The 18,849-nt window shown below is 35.4% G+C and overlaps 2 protein-coding genes and 1 long non-coding RNA gene across 4 annotated transcripts; 2 read left to right on the top strand and 1 right to left on the bottom strand.

Annotated features, from left to right (window-relative positions):
* The first annotated feature begins 473 nt into the window (after nt 1–473).
* LOC113298336 (protein NRT1/ PTR FAMILY 8.3-like) lies at nt 474–4,973 on the top strand. Of its 2 annotated transcripts, XM_026547050.1 has the most exons (6): nt 474–608; nt 718–796; nt 1,857–1,962; nt 2,053–2,270; nt 2,873–3,426; nt 3,822–4,973. In XM_026547050.1, exons 2-6 carry the CDS (start codon nt 743–745, stop codon nt 4,642–4,644), a joined length of 1,755 nt encoding a protein of 584 aa, XP_026402835.1. In that variant the 5' UTR covers nt 474–608; nt 718–742; the 3' UTR covers nt 4,645–4,973. The 2 variants fall into 2 exon arrangements, with proteins under 2 accessions (XP_026402835.1, XP_026402836.1); XM_026547051.1 differs by lacking the exon at nt 474–608 and having other exon boundaries at nt 615–796.
* A 533-nt stretch (nt 4,974–5,506) lies between these two features.
* LOC113298335 (probable RNA-dependent RNA polymerase 1) lies at nt 5,507–11,374 on the top strand. Its single transcript, XM_026547049.1, has 5 exons — nt 5,507–5,641; nt 6,183–6,757; nt 7,508–9,396; nt 9,798–9,948; nt 10,267–11,374. The coding sequence occupies exons 2-5, from the start codon at nt 6,212–6,214 to the stop codon at nt 11,101–11,103; spliced, it is 3,423 nt and encodes a 1,140-aa protein (XP_026402834.1). The 5' UTR covers nt 5,507–5,641; nt 6,183–6,211; the 3' UTR covers nt 11,104–11,374.
* Nucleotides 11,375–16,095: 4,721 nt separating this feature from the next.
* LOC113298334 lies at nt 16,096–17,527 on the bottom strand. Its single transcript, XR_003334163.1, has 2 exons — nt 17,344–17,527; nt 16,096–16,568 (listed from the first exon to the last, which is right to left on the bottom strand). It is a non-coding gene; the product is annotated as an uncharacterized LOC113298334 (long non-coding RNA).
* Between the last annotated feature and the right edge of the window lie 1,322 nt (nt 17,528–18,849).

Here is an 18,849-nt window from a genome sequence, read left to right as displayed (position 1 = left end):
AAATCTAGGGTTTCACAAGTTTCACAAATATCACATAATCTTTTATTTTTCTTCTCCTCTAAACTTTTTTTGTTTTTTAACTCTAAAATTTTGATTTTGGTTTTGATTTTGTGTTAATATAAGTGAAATTAATCATTAACGCTAAACCTGATTATCATTCACTAAACTACGTTATCAATAGTGAGAGTTAATTTGTCATTTCAAGTATCTTTTTAATAAGGGACACCTTGAATGATCATGTAATGACCCTTTTTGTCCTATTAGAATGCCGCCCCTCTAATAAACCATGACGCCCCTATATTAAACTTGTTTAATAAAAAGTTATTTTATTTCATTGAAAATTGTGTTTTTTGTCTTATTCTATTAGAAATTGTGTTTCATTAGGAACTGTGTTTTTTTTTTGTCATATACTACATGTTATTAAGACCTTTATATTATGGGGCCCGAAACAAAAAAAGGCCTTATTTTATCCACTTGCTTGCATTCAATCCAAAGTTCCAAAAACCACTCTCGAACTCGAAGTCTTGAACGCCGGAAACTGCGCAAAGTTGTTAAGAAAACAAACAAACTTATCTTCGCTAGTCAGCAAACAGATCCCCAACTGGTTGGTGAGTCTCATTGGCATCTTGACTTTCTTCTTTCTCTATCTCCGTAGTAGTCGAATCCTGAATCTGGTGGTGATTAGACTTATTCAGATTGCTTGATCTCAATTTTCAGATTTTTTTTTTCTTCTTTAAAATCCATGGGAACTCATCAAGAAGATGATCCACTGCTCTTAGACGATCCACTTTTGGAGGTTAGTATATCGACTTATTCCGTTTCTCTTTCTTCTAGGTTTTTTTTTTTTTTTTTTTTTTTGTTTAATTGAGACAATTCAATGCATGAACGAATATATCTGTAGTTCCTAACTATATAGATCAACGGAAATCATCTGTTTGAGTTTTGGATTTGATTTTTTATTATTACTAGTTCTTAGAAACTATTTTAGCTTGAAATTTTGATGTTAGGTCGATTTTTTGTAATTGTATTTGTTGCCAATATGAAGTAGTTCTGTCTTTGCCATGATATATCCGTGGAATCACTAGGTTTCAACGTAGTTAGTTCTTTTCTTTCATGATCCATCCGAAGTTATTTATTTATCAACAATTATTTGTGTTATTGTTATTTGTCATTTACATAGATCGGTCATAATTTGATCTTGAATTATGGAAATCTTCGTCAATCATCTGCTACTGTTGGCCTAGAGCAATGAAGTGTTGTTCTCTAGATTGTATGATCTGTCTGCAGAGCAGTCACATTAAACATAGACCGTAAATGTGTACTCTATGCAGAGTCTTACATACAGAAAATTGCTATACACCATGCTTTCATGCAGAATATTTCTTCGTGAATATAATATACCAAAATAAATGCATCTGATCTCCTTGACAAAGTTGTAGCTCAGTTTCAATCAGATATTTATGACATGGTGATGCCCTGATCAACAAAATCACCTATCTGAGTTTACACCGACTTACATGGACTCCAACTGACCTTTGTCTCACGTTGAAGTTTTGGGAGGTTGTTGATTTTGAGGATCTATCACATTTCCTTAGGCCTTTTGGATTGAACTCAGTTCAATCATCTGATTTTCCTATTACCGAAACTTATACTAAGCTTCTCGTATTAACAGTAGATGTAAATAGTCTACATGGTGTTACCAAATCTCAATGTCATGGATCGTCTTTTACTTTTAAAACACCACGGTTATCTTCTTTAGTAGGCTTTACTTTCTTTTGGTATTTTTCTACTTTTTATGTTTCAGTTCCGACTTCCGAGAAGGAACACATATTTAATGCTTTTCTACACCATTTCAGAGTGGAAGTATAGGAGAATACACAGGTGATGGATCTGTTGATGTTAAAGGGAATCCCGTGCTCAAACACAACACAGGAAATTGGAGAGCATGCCCATTTATACTGGGTATTCCAACTTTCTTAGTTCCTACTTGATTGGACTGCTTCTCATGTTCACTGCATCCTCTTTCTCTTTACATTTGCAATCAAATTACAGGTACCGAATGCTGTGAGCGTTTGGCCTACTATGGGATAGCAACAAATCTTGTTACTTATCTCACCAAAACATTGCACGAAGGAAATGTATCCGCTGCAAGAAATGTTACTACATGGCAAGGCACTTGCTACCTTACACCCCTCATTGGAGCAGTTCTTGCAGATGCGTATTGGGGAAGATACTGGACAATTGCCGTGTTTTCAACAATATACTTCATAGTAAGTTTTATAACAAGCTGCTCTCTCAATGATTTTTAGTTTAATCCTAAAATGTTTGTTAGGTTCCATTCTTTTAATGAAGTAGAGTATGAGTCAACTGAATCTAGCAGTGTGTTATCCTAAATAAACCTTCCCATTCTTTTCTTTGTACAATGGAGGGTTTTATATTAGTTATATGCCATGGTTAATCATACTTAACAATTTTCGTTAAAATTTTCTGAAGTAGTTATTGTTCCTTTTACCCATGTGGACTAGTAGAGTAAGGGTCAAACATAATTCTGAAGTTTGTTATCCTCAATGACCTTTCTGACTTGTATATACGAGAAGGCTTTCTGTTAAATGCAATGGTACTTAGTTAGTAATAAAATTCCAAATAACTATTCAGTATTCACTGACTTGAGGGTTTAAGCATTCTGCCGAGAGATAAAATATGTTTCAGGTAGATAAAATGTAGCTTGATTATTTTTTTGCCTATCTAATTATGTGGTAATGACCTAAATAAGTTGGGTTGCTGCTGGATTCTGATATCCTTCAGTCTCTTGCAGCTTTCTTTTTTACGCATCGCTGAACATTCAGTTCCTTTTTTTTCTCTTCTATATTAGGGAATGGCTATGCTAACAATGTCAGCGGCAGTTCCTGCCTTTAAGCCTCCTCCTTGCGTTGGTACCGTTTGCCCACCTGCATCTTCTGAACAATATGCCATATTCTTCTTTGGTCTGTATCTGATTGCTTTAGGGACTGGTGGTATAAAACCGTGTGTCTCATCCTTTGGGGCTGACCAGTTTGATGATAGTGATCCATCAGAGAGAGTGAAGAAGGGATCTTTCTTCAATTGGTTTTATTTTTCTATTAACATAGGAGCTTTGATATCAAGCAGTTTTCTCGTGTGGGTCCAAGACAATCTTGGGTGGGGCCTAGGGTTTGGCATTCCAACATTATTCATGGCCCTTGCCATTGGAAGTTTCTTTTCTGGAACACCGCTCTACAGATTTCAGAAACCTGGAGGTAGCCCGCTCACAAGGATGTGTCAGGTTTTGGTTGCAACTTTCCGCAAGTGGAATGTTGAAGTCCCACATGACACTTCTCTTTTATATGAGCTGCAGGAAGGCTCTGCCATCAAAGGGAGTCGTAAACTGGAGCATAGTGATGAACTCAAGTAACTTCGATATAACTTCATTTATATACTGAATTCTAGCACCTAACAAGTGACTACTACTTCCATCACATTGCTATTCGTTATTTTTGTGTCATGATCATAGCTTTCTTGCAATTCATACCTTGTTCAGCTTTGTCTGGAATAGTTCAAATTAACTCATTCTTGTTATACCATCTTTGTACAAGTGCTCTACATAAGATATTTTAAACTATATCGAGCAAGTTTAGAAATACTTAAAAGTTTAAAATAGGGGAGAATTGTGTTGAACTCAAGTTTATTTGTATGAATTACCTTCACTAGGTGAAACTTGCTTGGCCTATATCCTTTGTTATTGTACACAGCATGTAACTTCATGTGTATAGTATGACAATTTTCAAATTTTATGTCTGATGCAGGTGCCTCGACAAAGCAGCAGTAGTATCTAACGTCGAGGTTAAAAGTGGTGACTATTCAAATTCATGGAGACTGTGCACTGTAACTCAAGTAGAGGAATTGAAAATACTTCTCCGGATGTTTCCTATATGGGCTACTGGCATTGTTTTCTCTGCCGTTTATGCTCAGATGTCTACCATGTTTGTTGAACAAGGAATGGTTATGGATACAAAAATCGGTTCATTCACTATTCCCCCAGCATCTCTATCAACTTTTGATGTAGTCAGTGTTATCGTGTGGGTCCCACTGTACGACAGGTTCCTTGTCCCAGCTGCGAGGAAATTCACTGGTAAAGAAAGAGGATTTTCGGAGTTGCAGAGAATGGGTATTGGTCTTTTTGTCTCTATACTGTCTATGGCAGCTGCTGCACTAGTAGAGATCAGACGACTACAAGTTGCAAGAGAACTGGGTTTGGTGGACCAGAAAGTTGCTGTACCCATCAGTATATTATGGCAAATTCCTCAGTACTTCTTGGTGGGAGCTTCTGAAATTTTCACCTTCATTGGACAGCTTGAGTTCTTCTATGACCAGTCTCCAGATGCCATGCGAAGTCTATGTAGTGCCTTGTCACTTCTTACAACTGCTCTTGGAAATTACCTAAGCTCTTTCATTTTAACCGTCGTAACAAACCTAACAACTAAAGGTGGAAGCCCTGGATGGATACCTGATAATCTGAATGAAGGACGTCTGGATAACTTCTTCTGGCTTCTTGCTGGTCTTAGTTTCTTGAATTTGCTTGTTTATGTGTTATGTGCTTCAAGGTACAAAAGCAAGAAGGCTTCTTAAAAGTAGAATGTAACTCTGGTTTTGGAGATCATCTTCTACTGTTCTTCACAGAAACACAGGCACACATATATATGTATATATATGTTGTACATAATGCTTCTCTGCAATTTAAACATTTCAAGTAGGTAAGTTCTGTAACCATTGATTCGTAAACCGTCTAATGGTTTAAACAGGAATCACTTTTTTTTTTCTTCATGTTCTTAAAATGTTAAGTTTGTAACAACCTGGTATACTTTAATTTGTACCTCACCATCAGCTTTTTACACCAATTTGTGAATTGAAAATGAAAAAGAGTGAAACACATGGGGTGCCAGTGATATGTTTATGTACTTTATTTACTTCCTGTTATTTATTGGATGCAACTGGTATAACCTTTTAGTTGAGTAACACTTTTCATGGGTGGCCTCCTGATATTCATTAGATGCAAGCCCTGTAGTCATTGGATTAACTTCTGCAGTACCTAGCCTGCAAAGCCTTGCATACCAGGTTGGATGTTGCATCTCTTTTCTTAAGACGGCCACATAGTGCTATCCCGTGGAGGTCTTGAACCTTTCTGCCAATACATTTGAAACAATCTCGTAGGCACCATTAATCAGACTTATGTATCTTGGATCATTTTACCTCCAATCTTCTTTTGGGAATCAAAGCAACAAAAGAAATTGCCACTACAAAGGGTTCGGATATGCATTTTCGGGAAACGCATGGGCCATTAGCTGCACCTGACGTTCTCCCAAAGTTCAAACGGATCGTATGGTCCCATTTCCTCGGAAAACATTATTTATTGACTTCCAATTGACTGACAACAAGACGATGACTACGATGACGACGCTATAGTACCCAACCCAATCAGAGTAAAAAGCAAAAAAGTTTTTTACTTTTATTATTCCTCGTCCCTTTTATTAGTAAAGTATCGTTACTGTGTAAATATCTCTGCACTTATGGCTGCAGAGTTGATCTAGCTATATTTGATGATCATTGAGGAGTTAAGAAGAAGAAGGTAAATACAATCTATATCCACTTTTATCACTTCGTTTCTTTTTTTGATTCTGTAATTTTGAAAATTTTCTATTTTCACATACAGTATTTTATTTGGTTCATCTCTTTCGCTTACTAGTTAGGGAAAACTATGTTAAAGTCTCAATTAGTGGGAAACCAACTTTGATTGACAAGTTGGAAATATGATTATGACCTATTAGGTCAAGGTATCGATCCTTGTTAAGTGGTGTTTCATGTCTAGTTAAAGTCTCCAGCGCTAATATATTTGTTAAAACATATTAATTGTAAATTAAAGACCATCATGTATTTCATTATTGAATGTTCAAAATGGAAAAGCAAATTCTTGTACTAGGAGTTTCAATTTATTAACTGAAATAACACTATTGGTAACATAGCTTAGTTCAAACGGAGAAGAAAGTTTGATCAAGGTCAATAGTTGTTCTTTGTTGCTGTTTGGATAAGTAATAAGTAGTACATAGTACATTGTTTGAGAAGTGGAAATATTTCTTTCTCACGATTATTTGCTTTATGTTATGCAACAGGAGTCTACAGTTGGGCGAACACAGACAAAATGGGCAAGACAATTCATATTTATGGATTTCCTTCTTATGTGACAGCGGAACTGATCAAGGACTTCTTAGAGAATTACACCGGCAAGGGAACTGTTTATGCTCTACAAGTTACGATACCCAAAAATAAGGGGCCAAATCCAAGAGCATTTGCAGATATACAGTTCACTAGTAGCCAGAATGCTGAGTATATGTCTTTGTTAGTTAATAGACCCCAACGCCTGTACTTTGGAAACTCTTATCTGAAAGTTTTTCCAAGGGATCGGGATATCATACCGAAGCCTAGGGTTTCAATGTTCAATCTCAAGGTTCCAACTCTGCATTTTGGATGCCAGGTTTCAAATGATTGTTTTTATACTCTTTTCAAGACAAGGGATGTTTCAGTGGATTTTGGGTTTGGATTCCGCAAATTGTGCTTTATCTTGTCTTATAAGGAACCGCTAAAGATAAAGCACGTGAAGTATAAACTTGAACTTTCTTACGAGAGCATCTGGGAAATCCAGCTGCGCCGCCCGAAGAACTTAAACTCACAGTTTCTCATAATTCAGGTTTGATATCTTTGATTAAGTTCATTCATCCATAATGCTTGTTACTGGCCCTCCTTGTTTTCCTCCAGCAAATAGTTATGCTAGCATGATCTTTTCATTTTTCATTACGCTGAAACATTTTCTATTACGAAGATAAGCATTCAGAACTTCTCGCAACTAAAGGAGTCGAAACTTAATATCTCGGTGTATGTTCATCTTGAGTAGTGCAGAGTGGAAAGGGATCTGGATTTAGTGGATGGACTTCCATCTCACTGATAGCCAGTTCTTCTATTCTGTCTGTAAATTCGTCATATATAAAGTGGACACCCTCTCTATTGAGATCCTATTATCATCTATGTAGGGATGTTAGTGGATTATGCTTGTCCTCAATCTGAAGTTGTGGTAGTCAGTGAGTTGACATAGGTCAGGCCATCAGGTCCACGAGGAAAAAATAATATCGGTCACTTCTTTGTCAGTCGCAATAATAATCCAAGTGCATGCTCATCTGACTATCTTTGTGAATTTAGCTTTGGAAATAAAATTGACACCCTATACTGACATGCTGGTTATAGTTTCGGAGATTACTTTAAATCTTAGTGGTAGTTATCTTGCCTGAATGAGATGTTATCCGAAGTTTTTACTTCATACAATGTCAGATGATACTCTATCTAATCCTTTACAAATAAATATTGCCGTTAACAACAGTGATTGTTGTCACAATTTCCTTAAGTTCAATCACACCACTTATTTGATAAAATTTAACGTTTGCAGATGCTTGCTGCTCCTAAGGTTTATGTGGAACCTCTCTCCTCCTTAGGAAATCCAGGCAGGGATTTACAATATTTTATGCATACATTGGATGATCAGTGGGTAAGAGCTACTGACTTCACTGAATCATGTTCTATTGGGCAGTCCTCCGCATTGTGTTTGGAAATTCCATATGGCTGTGAACTTCCGAATTTCCGTGAAAATTTCCATTACTATACGGAGGATAAGGGTTGGTTCACAATGCAGCCCGGTTCTACAGTTTCTCGAAGCTCAGATCTAGTTCCTGTTGTTGGGCCTCCTGGTGGACATCAGCTGCGATATGATATTCTGTTTAAGGTTAATTCTTTGGTTCAGAATGGCTGCCTTTCTGGGCAAACGCTTGACGCAAATTTTTTCCGGATGGTAGATCCTTGCTCACACCCTGTCAACCATATAATGTGTGCCCTGGAGAAACTGTTTCACTTGAAAGATTGTTGTTATGAACCTGTTAAGTGGCTTACTGAGCAGTACTTGGAGTACAGCTTATCAGCAAACCCTCCTAGGTCAACTTCAATTTCCTTGTCCGACGGACTGGTATATGTTCGCAGGGTGCAAATAACACCCTTGAAAGTATACTTTATGGGTCCAGAGATTAATGTTTCCAACAGAGTTTTACGCCATTATCATGACCATATCGATAATTTTATCCGTATTTCTTTTGTTGATGAGGACTCAGAAAAAATCCGCTCAACTGATTTATCCACACGTGCAACAGTGAATGACGAGAAAAAGCAAACCTTGCTTTATGACAGGATACTCTCTACTTTGCATAATGGCGTAGTTATTGGTGATAAGAAGTTTGAATTTCTTGCCTTCTCAGCAAGTCAGCTACGTGATAATTCTGCATGGATGTTTGCTTCCAAAGGTCCGCTAACAGCAGCTAGTATCAGGGACTGGATGGGTGATTTTCGCGAGATTAGAAATGTGGCGAAATATGCAGCAAGACTAGGACAATCTTTTGGTTCCTCGACTGAAACATTAAGTGTTTATAGCAATGAAATTGAAAGAATTCGTGATGTCGAGATTGAAAGTAATGGAACCATATACACGTTTTCTGATGGGATTGGAAAGATTTCTTCTGAATTTGCACATAAAGTGGCGAATAAGTGTGGTTTAAAATGTACACCATCTGCCTTCCAAATTAGGTATGGTGGATATAAAGGTGTTGTCGCTGTAGATCCAAAAGCAGTAAAAAAGTTATATTTGAGAAAAAGCATGTGCAAGTTCACTTCACAGAACACCAAACTAGATGTTTTGTCATGGAGCAAGTTTCAGCCGTGTTTCCTCAATCGTCAAGTAATCTCCCTTTTGTCTACTCTAGGCGTCAGTGATTACATATTTGAAAAGAAGCAAAAAGAAGCAGTCGATCAACTGGATTCAATTTTAACCGATCCATTAAGGGCGTACGAAGCACTTGAGATCATGTCCCCAGCAGAAACCACAAATATCCTCAAGGAAATGCTTCTGTGTGGTTACAAGCCTGATCAAGAGCCATTCCTTTCGATGATGCTTCAAACATTTCGTGCGGCAAAGCTGTTAGAGTTGCGGACTAGGACAAGGATATTTATTCCAACGGGAAGATCAATGATGGGATGTCTAGATGAAACAGCGACCTTGGAGTATGGACAGGTATTTGTTCAGGTTTCTCGCCTTGGTCACAATCAGCTTTGTGGGAAGTCATTCTCTATGCTTAATGCAAATGGACCAGCAGACACTACTCTTGTGCTTGGGAAGGTAGTCGTTGCTAAAAATCCATGCCTCCACCCTGGTGACATGCGTGTCTTGCGGGCTGTCGATGTGCCAGCGTTGCACCATATGGTGGACTGTGTTGTATTTCCTCAAAAAGGGAAAAGGTAAGAGCATTATCTTATCATTTTGTTTGATCAAGAATTAGTACGACATTGCATATCAGTAAATAATCATGTCCTTTTTCTGTAATTTGGGGTACGAAGTAGATTTGAACCTTTTAGCGTCCGTTTATTAGATAGCATCACCATCGTAAATCAGATGATTTTCATTCCTTAATTGCTCACTATTATCAAATTGTATCATTATCTTATTTTTCAAATCACAATAGATGAAACTAAAGTCTGCAGCATTTGACTATGGAGATGGTAGATTGATTTCTTTTGTCTTAAATTTTATGTATTGCGTTTGAATTGAATTATATATATATGCACCAATTTCACAATTGTGAAATCTTTGCTCATTTCCGTTTGAAGCTTTACTGATATTAGTTGACATTTTGACGTAGACCCCATCCAAATGAGTGTTCTGGGAGTGATTTGGATGGTGACGTATACTTTGTCTGCTGGGACCAAGAACTTATTCCACCTCGTCAAGTCCAGCCCATGGACTATGATGCATCACCTGCTATGCTCTTAGATCACGATGTTCAGATTGAGGTATGGGTTATTCATTTTGTGAATAAATCATGTTACATATTTAAATTTAGTCATTCTTGTTTTCGAATGTCAAAAAATGTAATTTGTCCGACAAAACAAACAGTTGTTACTTTTTTAACCTCTACTGTATGAAGAAGTTGGCGCTCGAAAATAATGGCATTCACCGTGATTATCTTTTTATGAAAACTTTCGTTTTCTCATTTTGGATTGCTTGAACTGCCAGATGTATGTCTAGTTTAGTCTTGAAAACAAGATATCTTTGCCTTGTTCTACACTTCCTGGTGGTTACGGTTTATGGTTGTTGATGTGTTGTTACAGGAAGTTGAGGAGTACTTCGCAAATTACATGATAAATGACAGCTTAGGAGTCATCGCGAATACCCACACCGCCTTTGCTGATAAGGAGCTGCTGAAGGCAGAGAGTGAGGAATGCATAGAACTCGCTAAGCTATTTTCAATTGCTGTCGACTTCCCTAAGACAGGTGTACCCGCAGAAATTCCTCCTCATTTACGCGTCAAAGAATACCCTGACTTCATGGAAAAGCTTGATAGACCGACTTATGAGTCAAAGCGAGTGATAGGCAAACTCTTTAGGCAGGTCAAAGATATTGCTCCCCACACCAGCCATATAAAATCCTTCACTTTGGAGGTGGCAAAGAAATTATATGATACAGATATGGAAGTTGATGGGTTCGAGGATTACTTAGATGATGCTTACTTCCACAAAGGAGAATTTGATTACAAGTTGGCTAACCTGATGGACTATTATGGGATCAAAACGGAGGCTGAGATTCTTGGTGGAAGTGTAATGAAATTGTCCAAATCATTCAATATGAGGAGAGATGCAGAATCAATTAGTTTGGCAGTTAGAGCTTTAAAAAAGGAAGCAAGGACGTGGTTTGATAAAAAGAGTAGTATCAACTCTGGATCCCAGGAAGATGATGATGTCTATGCAAAAGCTTCAGCGTGGTATCACGTGACGTATCATCCAAAGTACTTCGGATGCTACCATCAAGAGATGAGTCGGGACCATTTCCTTAGTTTCCCTTGGTGTGTTTATGACAAGCTGATTCACATCAAGAAGAACAATAGTATGCGAAGGAAGCACAACTGGTCACTGGAAGACCAATTCATGAGCAGTCTAAGATTAAGCTAAGAGATCAAGTGGTCCTCTAATCTTCCCCTCTTTTAAGATTCTATGCAGATTTGGGTATGTTTTCTTATCGCACCAGGCCACAATGGACATGAATGTTTATAGGTAATTAACAATAAGTAGGCTTTAAGACTAGAGAACAAGTCTGGGAGTTTTTAATGTAGTCGCTTGTGCGTCTCCAGTTGTCTCTACACCTCCGATTCTTTTCTTTCTCCCAGTTTTATCGCTTATGTTCTCTACTCAGTTCTCTATATAAAAACAGAGTTTTTTCGAGCGACGTGGTTAATCGGGGCTTCTGGTTGATTCTGGCCCCACCATTTTGAATTTCAACCAATAAAATTTCAAAACAATCTTTTGGACCCACAAAATATTATTCGGCCAATCACATTTCAACCAATATATATATATATAACGTAAACATTACAAAAAAAAAAAAAAAAGATTCATCATGATAGAATAAAATGAAATAAAATATGCAATATTCATTCTGATTTCATCGTAAAAATAGATCAATCATATGATTAAAAAAAATCAATCTCATAAATAAATAAAAAATAAACCAATGTCCAATGTACATTTACAGTTTTTGTAATAAAATCCCCCTAATTACATCTAAATCTCCCTGATTACATCTCCAAAATACAGGTAAAAGAGAAATGCTTGCAATTACACTTTCTCAATACCTAAATAAAATCATAAGCATGAACTTGATTAAAAGAGAAAATTTAAATGAGCGATTAAAATAAAATACCTGATTTTAGGGAGTCACGCGTGAATAGAATGAAGGGTTTGTTAATCCTGTACAAACAAAAATAATAAAAAATCATTAGGAGTATTGTTTTGAAAGAAAAAAAATCGTTATCAGCAAAAAAAAAATAAAAAAAGTATGATTTCGATTTCCAAAGGAAAACAAAAATCTTTATCACCAACAAAAAATAAAAATAAAATGAGAATATATTTTTGAAAGATACCAAAATAAATGTGGATATCAAAATAACAAGGAAGAAAAAATTGGAATATGATATCGAAATAAATGTGAATATCAAAATAAAATGATACGTATATTATTTCCTAAGAAGGAGTACTTTTTTTGGAATTTTTTGGGTTTATTAGCTCTCTATATAAGGCCCTTGTGGAGATACCAAATTCCCATTGTTTTTTCTTGGGTTTTCTTGCGATAAAAGTCTTTATTGTTTCATTGATTTGATTTCAGAATCAGGTTTATTTTTTGGATCATCAACTCCAGGCTACATCATGGTGAGAAACTTATCATTTTGAGTTACTATTACCATTGTTTTTTTCTTGGGTTCTCTTGCAATTAAAGTCTTTATTGTTTCATTGATTTGATTCCAGAAACAGTTTAATTTTTTTTGGATCGTCAACTCCAGGCTACATCACGGTGAAAAACTCATCACTTTTGATCTACTAATCGTAATACCTCGTTGTTTTTATCGATGTTCAATAATGAATCGCAAATTGATCATGTATATGTATCGAACGAGATTTGGAGATCCTCTTGAATCCACATTTGAAAATAAATATGTAAAATGATTTAAAATTGTATTCCTGATGAGCAACAATGGGTTGAGTTCTGCATATATATGGTACAGCCTCTTGATAATTTAATCTGAAGGAAAGTGGTCTTGGATCCCAGAACGGGACGATGGACACTTTTAAACGTTCAACAAGTTAGTTAATATTTAATGAGGTTGTACAGTTTTGTATTTTTCCTATTTTGTGGATGTTTTGTTAAATCAAATGTATATATTCTTTTGGCGAGTAATATGCACATTCATTTTTGGTGCTTTGTGCTTTGTAATCAAGGGGTAGGTAAGAGAGATAGTGTAATGGGAAGTCTAAACTCCCATGGTGGTTCAGACATTGGTGACCATCTGGAGATTGAAGTGATCGAGCATTTTACAAGTGAGTTGCGGGACATTTTTTTAAATTTTGTTTAATGTGCTCCATATTTTTTGTTGCAAAAATATTGCAGCAGAAATGTGACTATCCAAAAATATGGTGACTGTCTAAAGTATAAGTATAAATTTTTATGCGGCAAAATATATTTTTCAAAATATTGTGTTTTTATTGAGCAATCGAGCTTGATTTTTATTCATAAATATATTAGCTATCCATATTTTCCGTATTGTTCCCTGAACAAAGTTTTTCTCTTATAGAATTTTAGGGCTTGGCGGATCTCTATATATATAGCATTTGAGGAAAAGCTAGACCTTATCGTTTGGTGCTGTTTTTTCTTTTGATGGGTTTTGCTCTTTTTTTCCTCTCTAATATCTTTGTTGATTTTATTTTTTATTTTGCATGCACCCTTGAAAGTGTGATTAGTTTGCTCTTGCTGTTACTATTGGTTCTTTTGGAGCCCTGTGGTGGATAACAATACTCGTGTTATGTATATAATTTTTTTTGCAGTTATTGATGATCTCCTTCTAAATAGATGTGTGATGAATTTTAGCCTTCGTTTTCACTTTTATTTTTGGTGTAGAAATAGTTGGATCAAAATATGGATAGCTACTCAAAAAACATAAGACCTCATACATGGATGAGGTGATTAATCTTCATTTTAATTTTTTTTTTATATTTTTTGTTAGTTTTATGAGTTCCTTCGATTTTAACCCTTTTTTCAGTTTTATTTTTGGTGTGCGATCTAAGTAATGGCAGCTAAGGCTGCGGCCATGGGAGGGCCACAAGGTATAACGATATAAGTGAGACCGTAATTCCATTGAAACTTCATGGTGGAACTGAATTAACTCACACAAGGTATAACCAAATATACCTCATCTTATATTTTTTTCCTTTTTATTACAATTTTTTTCTGACAGTTAATTCATCTTTTTTAGTAGTCCTAAGATTTTTCAGTTATTTGGTGTTTTCGGCATTTACTTGGGTTAGCTTTTTCCTTGATGCCTTTATACTTATTAGTGCTTGCTATACTTGGCCAGCTCAACCTTAAAATGGATTCAGGAATGAATTCATTTTTGAACTGTTTCCTAGATTTTGTAGGTTTGTGAGGAATGTTGCTTTTTCTTTATAATTTTTCTGTCAACTTCGTTAGCAAGCAACTGGTTTATATTAGTGCTATATTTATTCGTCTTTTGTTGGTTATTGTGGTTTGGTAATGCAAGTGTACTGGGTGTTTTACTTTCCATTGGTTTGGGCTTTCAACTGTAATGATAACCATCTGTGGTGTTCTTATGTTTTGATCAGAAAAAAAAATATCTTATGTTTTGTTTTCGTGGAGAATCTATTTAGAGTCCGGCGCACCGCAATCCCAGCGAAAGTCCAGCAATCCAACCTGTTTGAGGTTGAGAATCACATTGTTATTTTTGCTAGTTTAGTTTTTATTCAAATTAAGTATTTCTGATTTGGTATTCTAAACATCAATTGTTGAGATTGTGTAACAGCGCGCTATTTGAGTAGTGTTTTCTTGATTGAAATAGTCATCTAGCCGTCAACAAAATGGGATCGTATTTTTTTTCTTTTTGGATCATATGAAAATTTCTGTCAAAAGTGTTTTAAAAAAAAAAAAAATAATCATGGTTGCAAATATTCAGGATATTCCTAAATTGAATTAGTTCTTGAAATGATAAGACTCACTGAACCCAGTTACTGTAGAAATTTGCAGTATTTTAAGAATAGATAAGTTGAATATCGCAATACTGATTTTGTGTGTTGCGTCATCTGTGCTCGCTGCAATACTCATTTTTATTATTGGAGGAGACTATAGTTTTGTTTTGATAATTATTCTTTTGGGTTTAGATTCTCTATGAGACACGGAATCGATAGACACACTGAACCCTTGTTTCGGTGCCTTAACTAGATCAATATTATGGCCAAGACTAATCACATGCAAAACGGACAGGGGATTACGTAGGAAATAATACCTGAGATATAACCACATGCATAACTGACAGTGGATCATTCAAATAACCAAAAAATTTAATCGTTGCATCATACTAGGATAAATTTAGTAAATACAATCGTGTCGATGCACCATTCTTTATTACCTTTTCATTGTATTAAGTATCTTCTACTTTAATTTCATTTTTTTTTTTTTGAGCTCTGTTTAGAACTTCTTTTCAATTTATTAAACCATTTTTGATCAAATAACCAGCAAATTCTGCCATATCTGCCTTATACAGAGTAGGACAACTGAAAACTATGTTAACTAGCTGTTGCGCCCCGTGCCTAAACGTTTTGCAGAGAAAATTGTGCATTAGTGCCAGTAAAACCTGTGATAAATAGGCGATATAAATAGTAAAACAGTAAAAGTAATAAATTAAAAAAAAAACGCTTATTAAACTAAACAGTGATTATAACGGCAATTATCGAAAGAGAACATTATAACATATATGACATTTTCAGTTTCAGTTAATTCACTCCAAAACAGAAGGTTAGTATTACTACGTACAGATGTATGCCTAACACCAAATTAGTTCCAGTTTTATAGTTCTTCCTTTTTAGCAGTATCTTCTTCTTTTCCGTTTCCTGAAATCAGCAAGATACAAAGAACAACCAAAGTCCATTCTACACAGAAAACTGGAGCCTTCGTCACTATAGGTATTAGTTTTTTTCCTTTTCGGTAATAGTGCATCGTGGTTTGTGTATATATTAGATTACTGCAAGCTCCGGAACATATGTCAACAATTGTAATTTCTCACATAATCAAAAGCTCGTTGCATCATGGATTCATTGTTACAACATTGTCGTCTCCTGCACAGAAAAATAAGCCAGTGCAACAAACCCCTTCACCTATATGCAATCCCTAGTCATAGGCATATGAAAATTCCATATAAGATCAAAAGAAAACAATAAAACATAGCAATGTTTTAATACGTAGTCACCTTGATACTCCACTACTTTATCTGTCCAAACTCCAACTAAAAAAAACACCAAATTAAGCTCAACTAAATAGTAGGAGTTGTGTCAGATCACCTTGAACTCAATTTCAAGTGAATGTATAAAATCATTAAGGTCATGTAAAGCAAGAAAAGTGACATATGCCTAACGCTAGACATATAAGTCACGTGCTTAAATATATTTCGAGCCATTAATTAGTTTTAACTTCTAACTGGCCCTATAAGTATTTGTTCAAAGTTATGACAATAAAAAATAAGAAATAGTTAACCCATGTAGTAATGTACTATGAAATGTAGATCGAAAAGCATCACATTTTTGGACACGATGACAACAAAATAGAATGGAACTTAGATAAGTTTACTATCTCGTACTATTAGGCGTTAGTGAGATATTCCAAGAAACTGTCGTTTAGATTTCAAGACCTCTGCTTCCGCTGATCATCCTTCGTCTCATTGTCTTCGTCTCTCTCCCCCTTCTCTTTCTTCATCTATCTTCATTTATATAATTCCTCTATCTTTTCCATTTTAGACGATTTTCTACCTGTCCACGTAGCATTTTCTCTTTTTGTTGCTTGCACTCCCCATCTGCCCAAACTGCAGTAACACACAAAATCGCACAATTAAATTAGATGAGAACTTTTTTTGCTATTTATTTTATTATAGTATCAGGGGTAAAAGTTTCAGGCTCTCAACATAGCACGCTAATGAAAATTCGAACAATCCAATTGAGCCAAAAAGACACAAATCTCATAACATATACTATTGACACTAATCATGGATGATCCAAAATCTCAAAGGAGTTCTCAATTTATTGCTTGAACGGAAGAAGATCTGAAAAAGCCAGGAAACCCCAAATTTACAAAACAACAATTAAGAAAGCAACTCATATAATCAAATCAAAATCAATGCTAAGAAAAATAAACAAAAATTAAATATCCATAAATATGAAAATTCGATAGTTTTATACAATTAGGGTTAGAGAGAAGCGAACTCTCTTCTTTCTATAAAAATGTAAGAAAACCAAAAACTTACTTACAACCCTTGAAGTCAGAAGAGAGAAAAAATTTAGTGTTGCCTTAGAAAAGAATGTAAGGAGAACAACGATATTTGAGTTTTACAACTGCGCATGTGCTTGGTCTAACTCAAAAAAACCATGGCAAGCCCACAAAAAGCTGAATCAATTGGTTGTTAAGCACATAACTGTTAACCCATTCTAAATTAGGGTTTTATAGCAACCCCGTAACTAATTGTAAATTCAGAATGAAACTAAAAAAAACGATTTTCAAGGTTCGTAATGGAAGAGAAGGTAATGATTTTTTTTAACCTATTAGTGTTTTCACCTTGCGTTTTAGTTGGGTTTTATATATACCTTTTTCAATATAAATCTTACCTATTGTACCTGCAAAATAAACCAAAATAAATCATCAGAAGAAAATATAATCAATGAAGAAAAGAACAGCGTGAACAAAAATATAATCCATGAGTATAAACAGCGTGAAGAAAAAGAGAGAATAAGAACAGCAAAGAGAGAAGCAGGGAGACGATAAAAAAGAATTGTGAAAATAGCGTATGCTTATACATAAATATTCGGGTGCTACCGGATGAAGTATTGGTGGTGTGAATAAACTGGATGATTTTATTGGATGAAATATACTCCGGTGGGGCCAGAAGCTCTCAGAAAAGAACTTTGTTCATCTTTTAACTACGCGAGAGGAAAATCACCTGAAATCATATTATTAATCGTCTTTTACGTGAACATAGTGTAAATATCCCAAGAGGTGTGTTAGCCACCCAACAAAATTCTGACCACACAATCAAAATTTTGACTAGGTAAAAATATAAAGCACCGAGGAAGAACATATTAACAAAAAACTAGCTCCAAACTCATTGTCATCGGGTATAGGAAAAAAATGGTGCCGAAACTATGAGATAGTGTGAGAACTCAAGCAACCTTATTGCAGAAGTAGATGCAAGTATATTTATGAAAGAACTCACAGGGGGCGGAGCTAAGATTTCTAAGAAGGGGATGCAGAAATTTACTTCGGGCAGATAAAAAAATTTTTATGGGGTGCAAAATACAAAATTAGGTTTATAAATAGTTAAAAAAAATATTTTTGGCCCAAATTAGGCTTTGGAGCCAGCTGGGCTGGAGTGCAACTGCACACCCCTGCACTGGGATGGCTCTGCCCCTTACTCACCATTTTGACTAGGTATGAACCGTATGCACAAATCTCGAGCCCAAATTGTCCATTTATGATGTATGTATAAATATGTGATAGTTGAGGAAGCAACTGCTTCATGTATTTATTTCTGCAACAAAGTCTTTTCAGATCTTTTCTTGTTGTAGTGGCTACAATTTGTAGAAAGCAACTTGAGTATCTTATCTTATAAACTAGGTTGTTTCTTTCAATCTAAGACTGGACCAATTGCTTATATACCTATGTTTCTTTGAGTGTCACGACTCATGAAAATGCTCTTGAACTCAAAGCATCTACTGTCCTTTAATGAAAAATATTCCGTTTTCTCTTAACGTAGTGATGTTTATTTGTGTGCATGTTTTCATAGTCTCTCAGGAATCATCTGACTCAATGCATACTCTTGATTTTTTTTTATTTTTTTTTTGAGATCATTGGTAACAAATTATGTTGCTTTTTGATTTTGACTATACAATAATTCATACAACAAGAAAATACTCAAATACCTTTATTAAACATGTTAATCCATTAGAGCCAGTAACTTTGAAAAAAGCAAGAAAAAATCGTTTGCTGGTATGGGTGTGATATTAGAAAGTAGAAACAACAAAAATTGAAATAAAATCAAATTAAGATAGGCATTGTCCATCACGATTTCATCACAAAATCATAAAATTAAAAGA

Source organism: Papaver somniferum, chromosome 7 (genome assembly GCF_003573695.1).
Source record: "Papaver somniferum cultivar HN1 chromosome 7, ASM357369v1, whole genome shotgun sequence".
NCBI classification, from domain to species: Eukaryota; Viridiplantae; Streptophyta; class Magnoliopsida; order Ranunculales; family Papaveraceae; genus Papaver; species Papaver somniferum.
The sequence above is the reverse complement of the archived record's forward strand: the minus strand, read 5'-3'. Positions and strand labels throughout refer to the sequence as shown.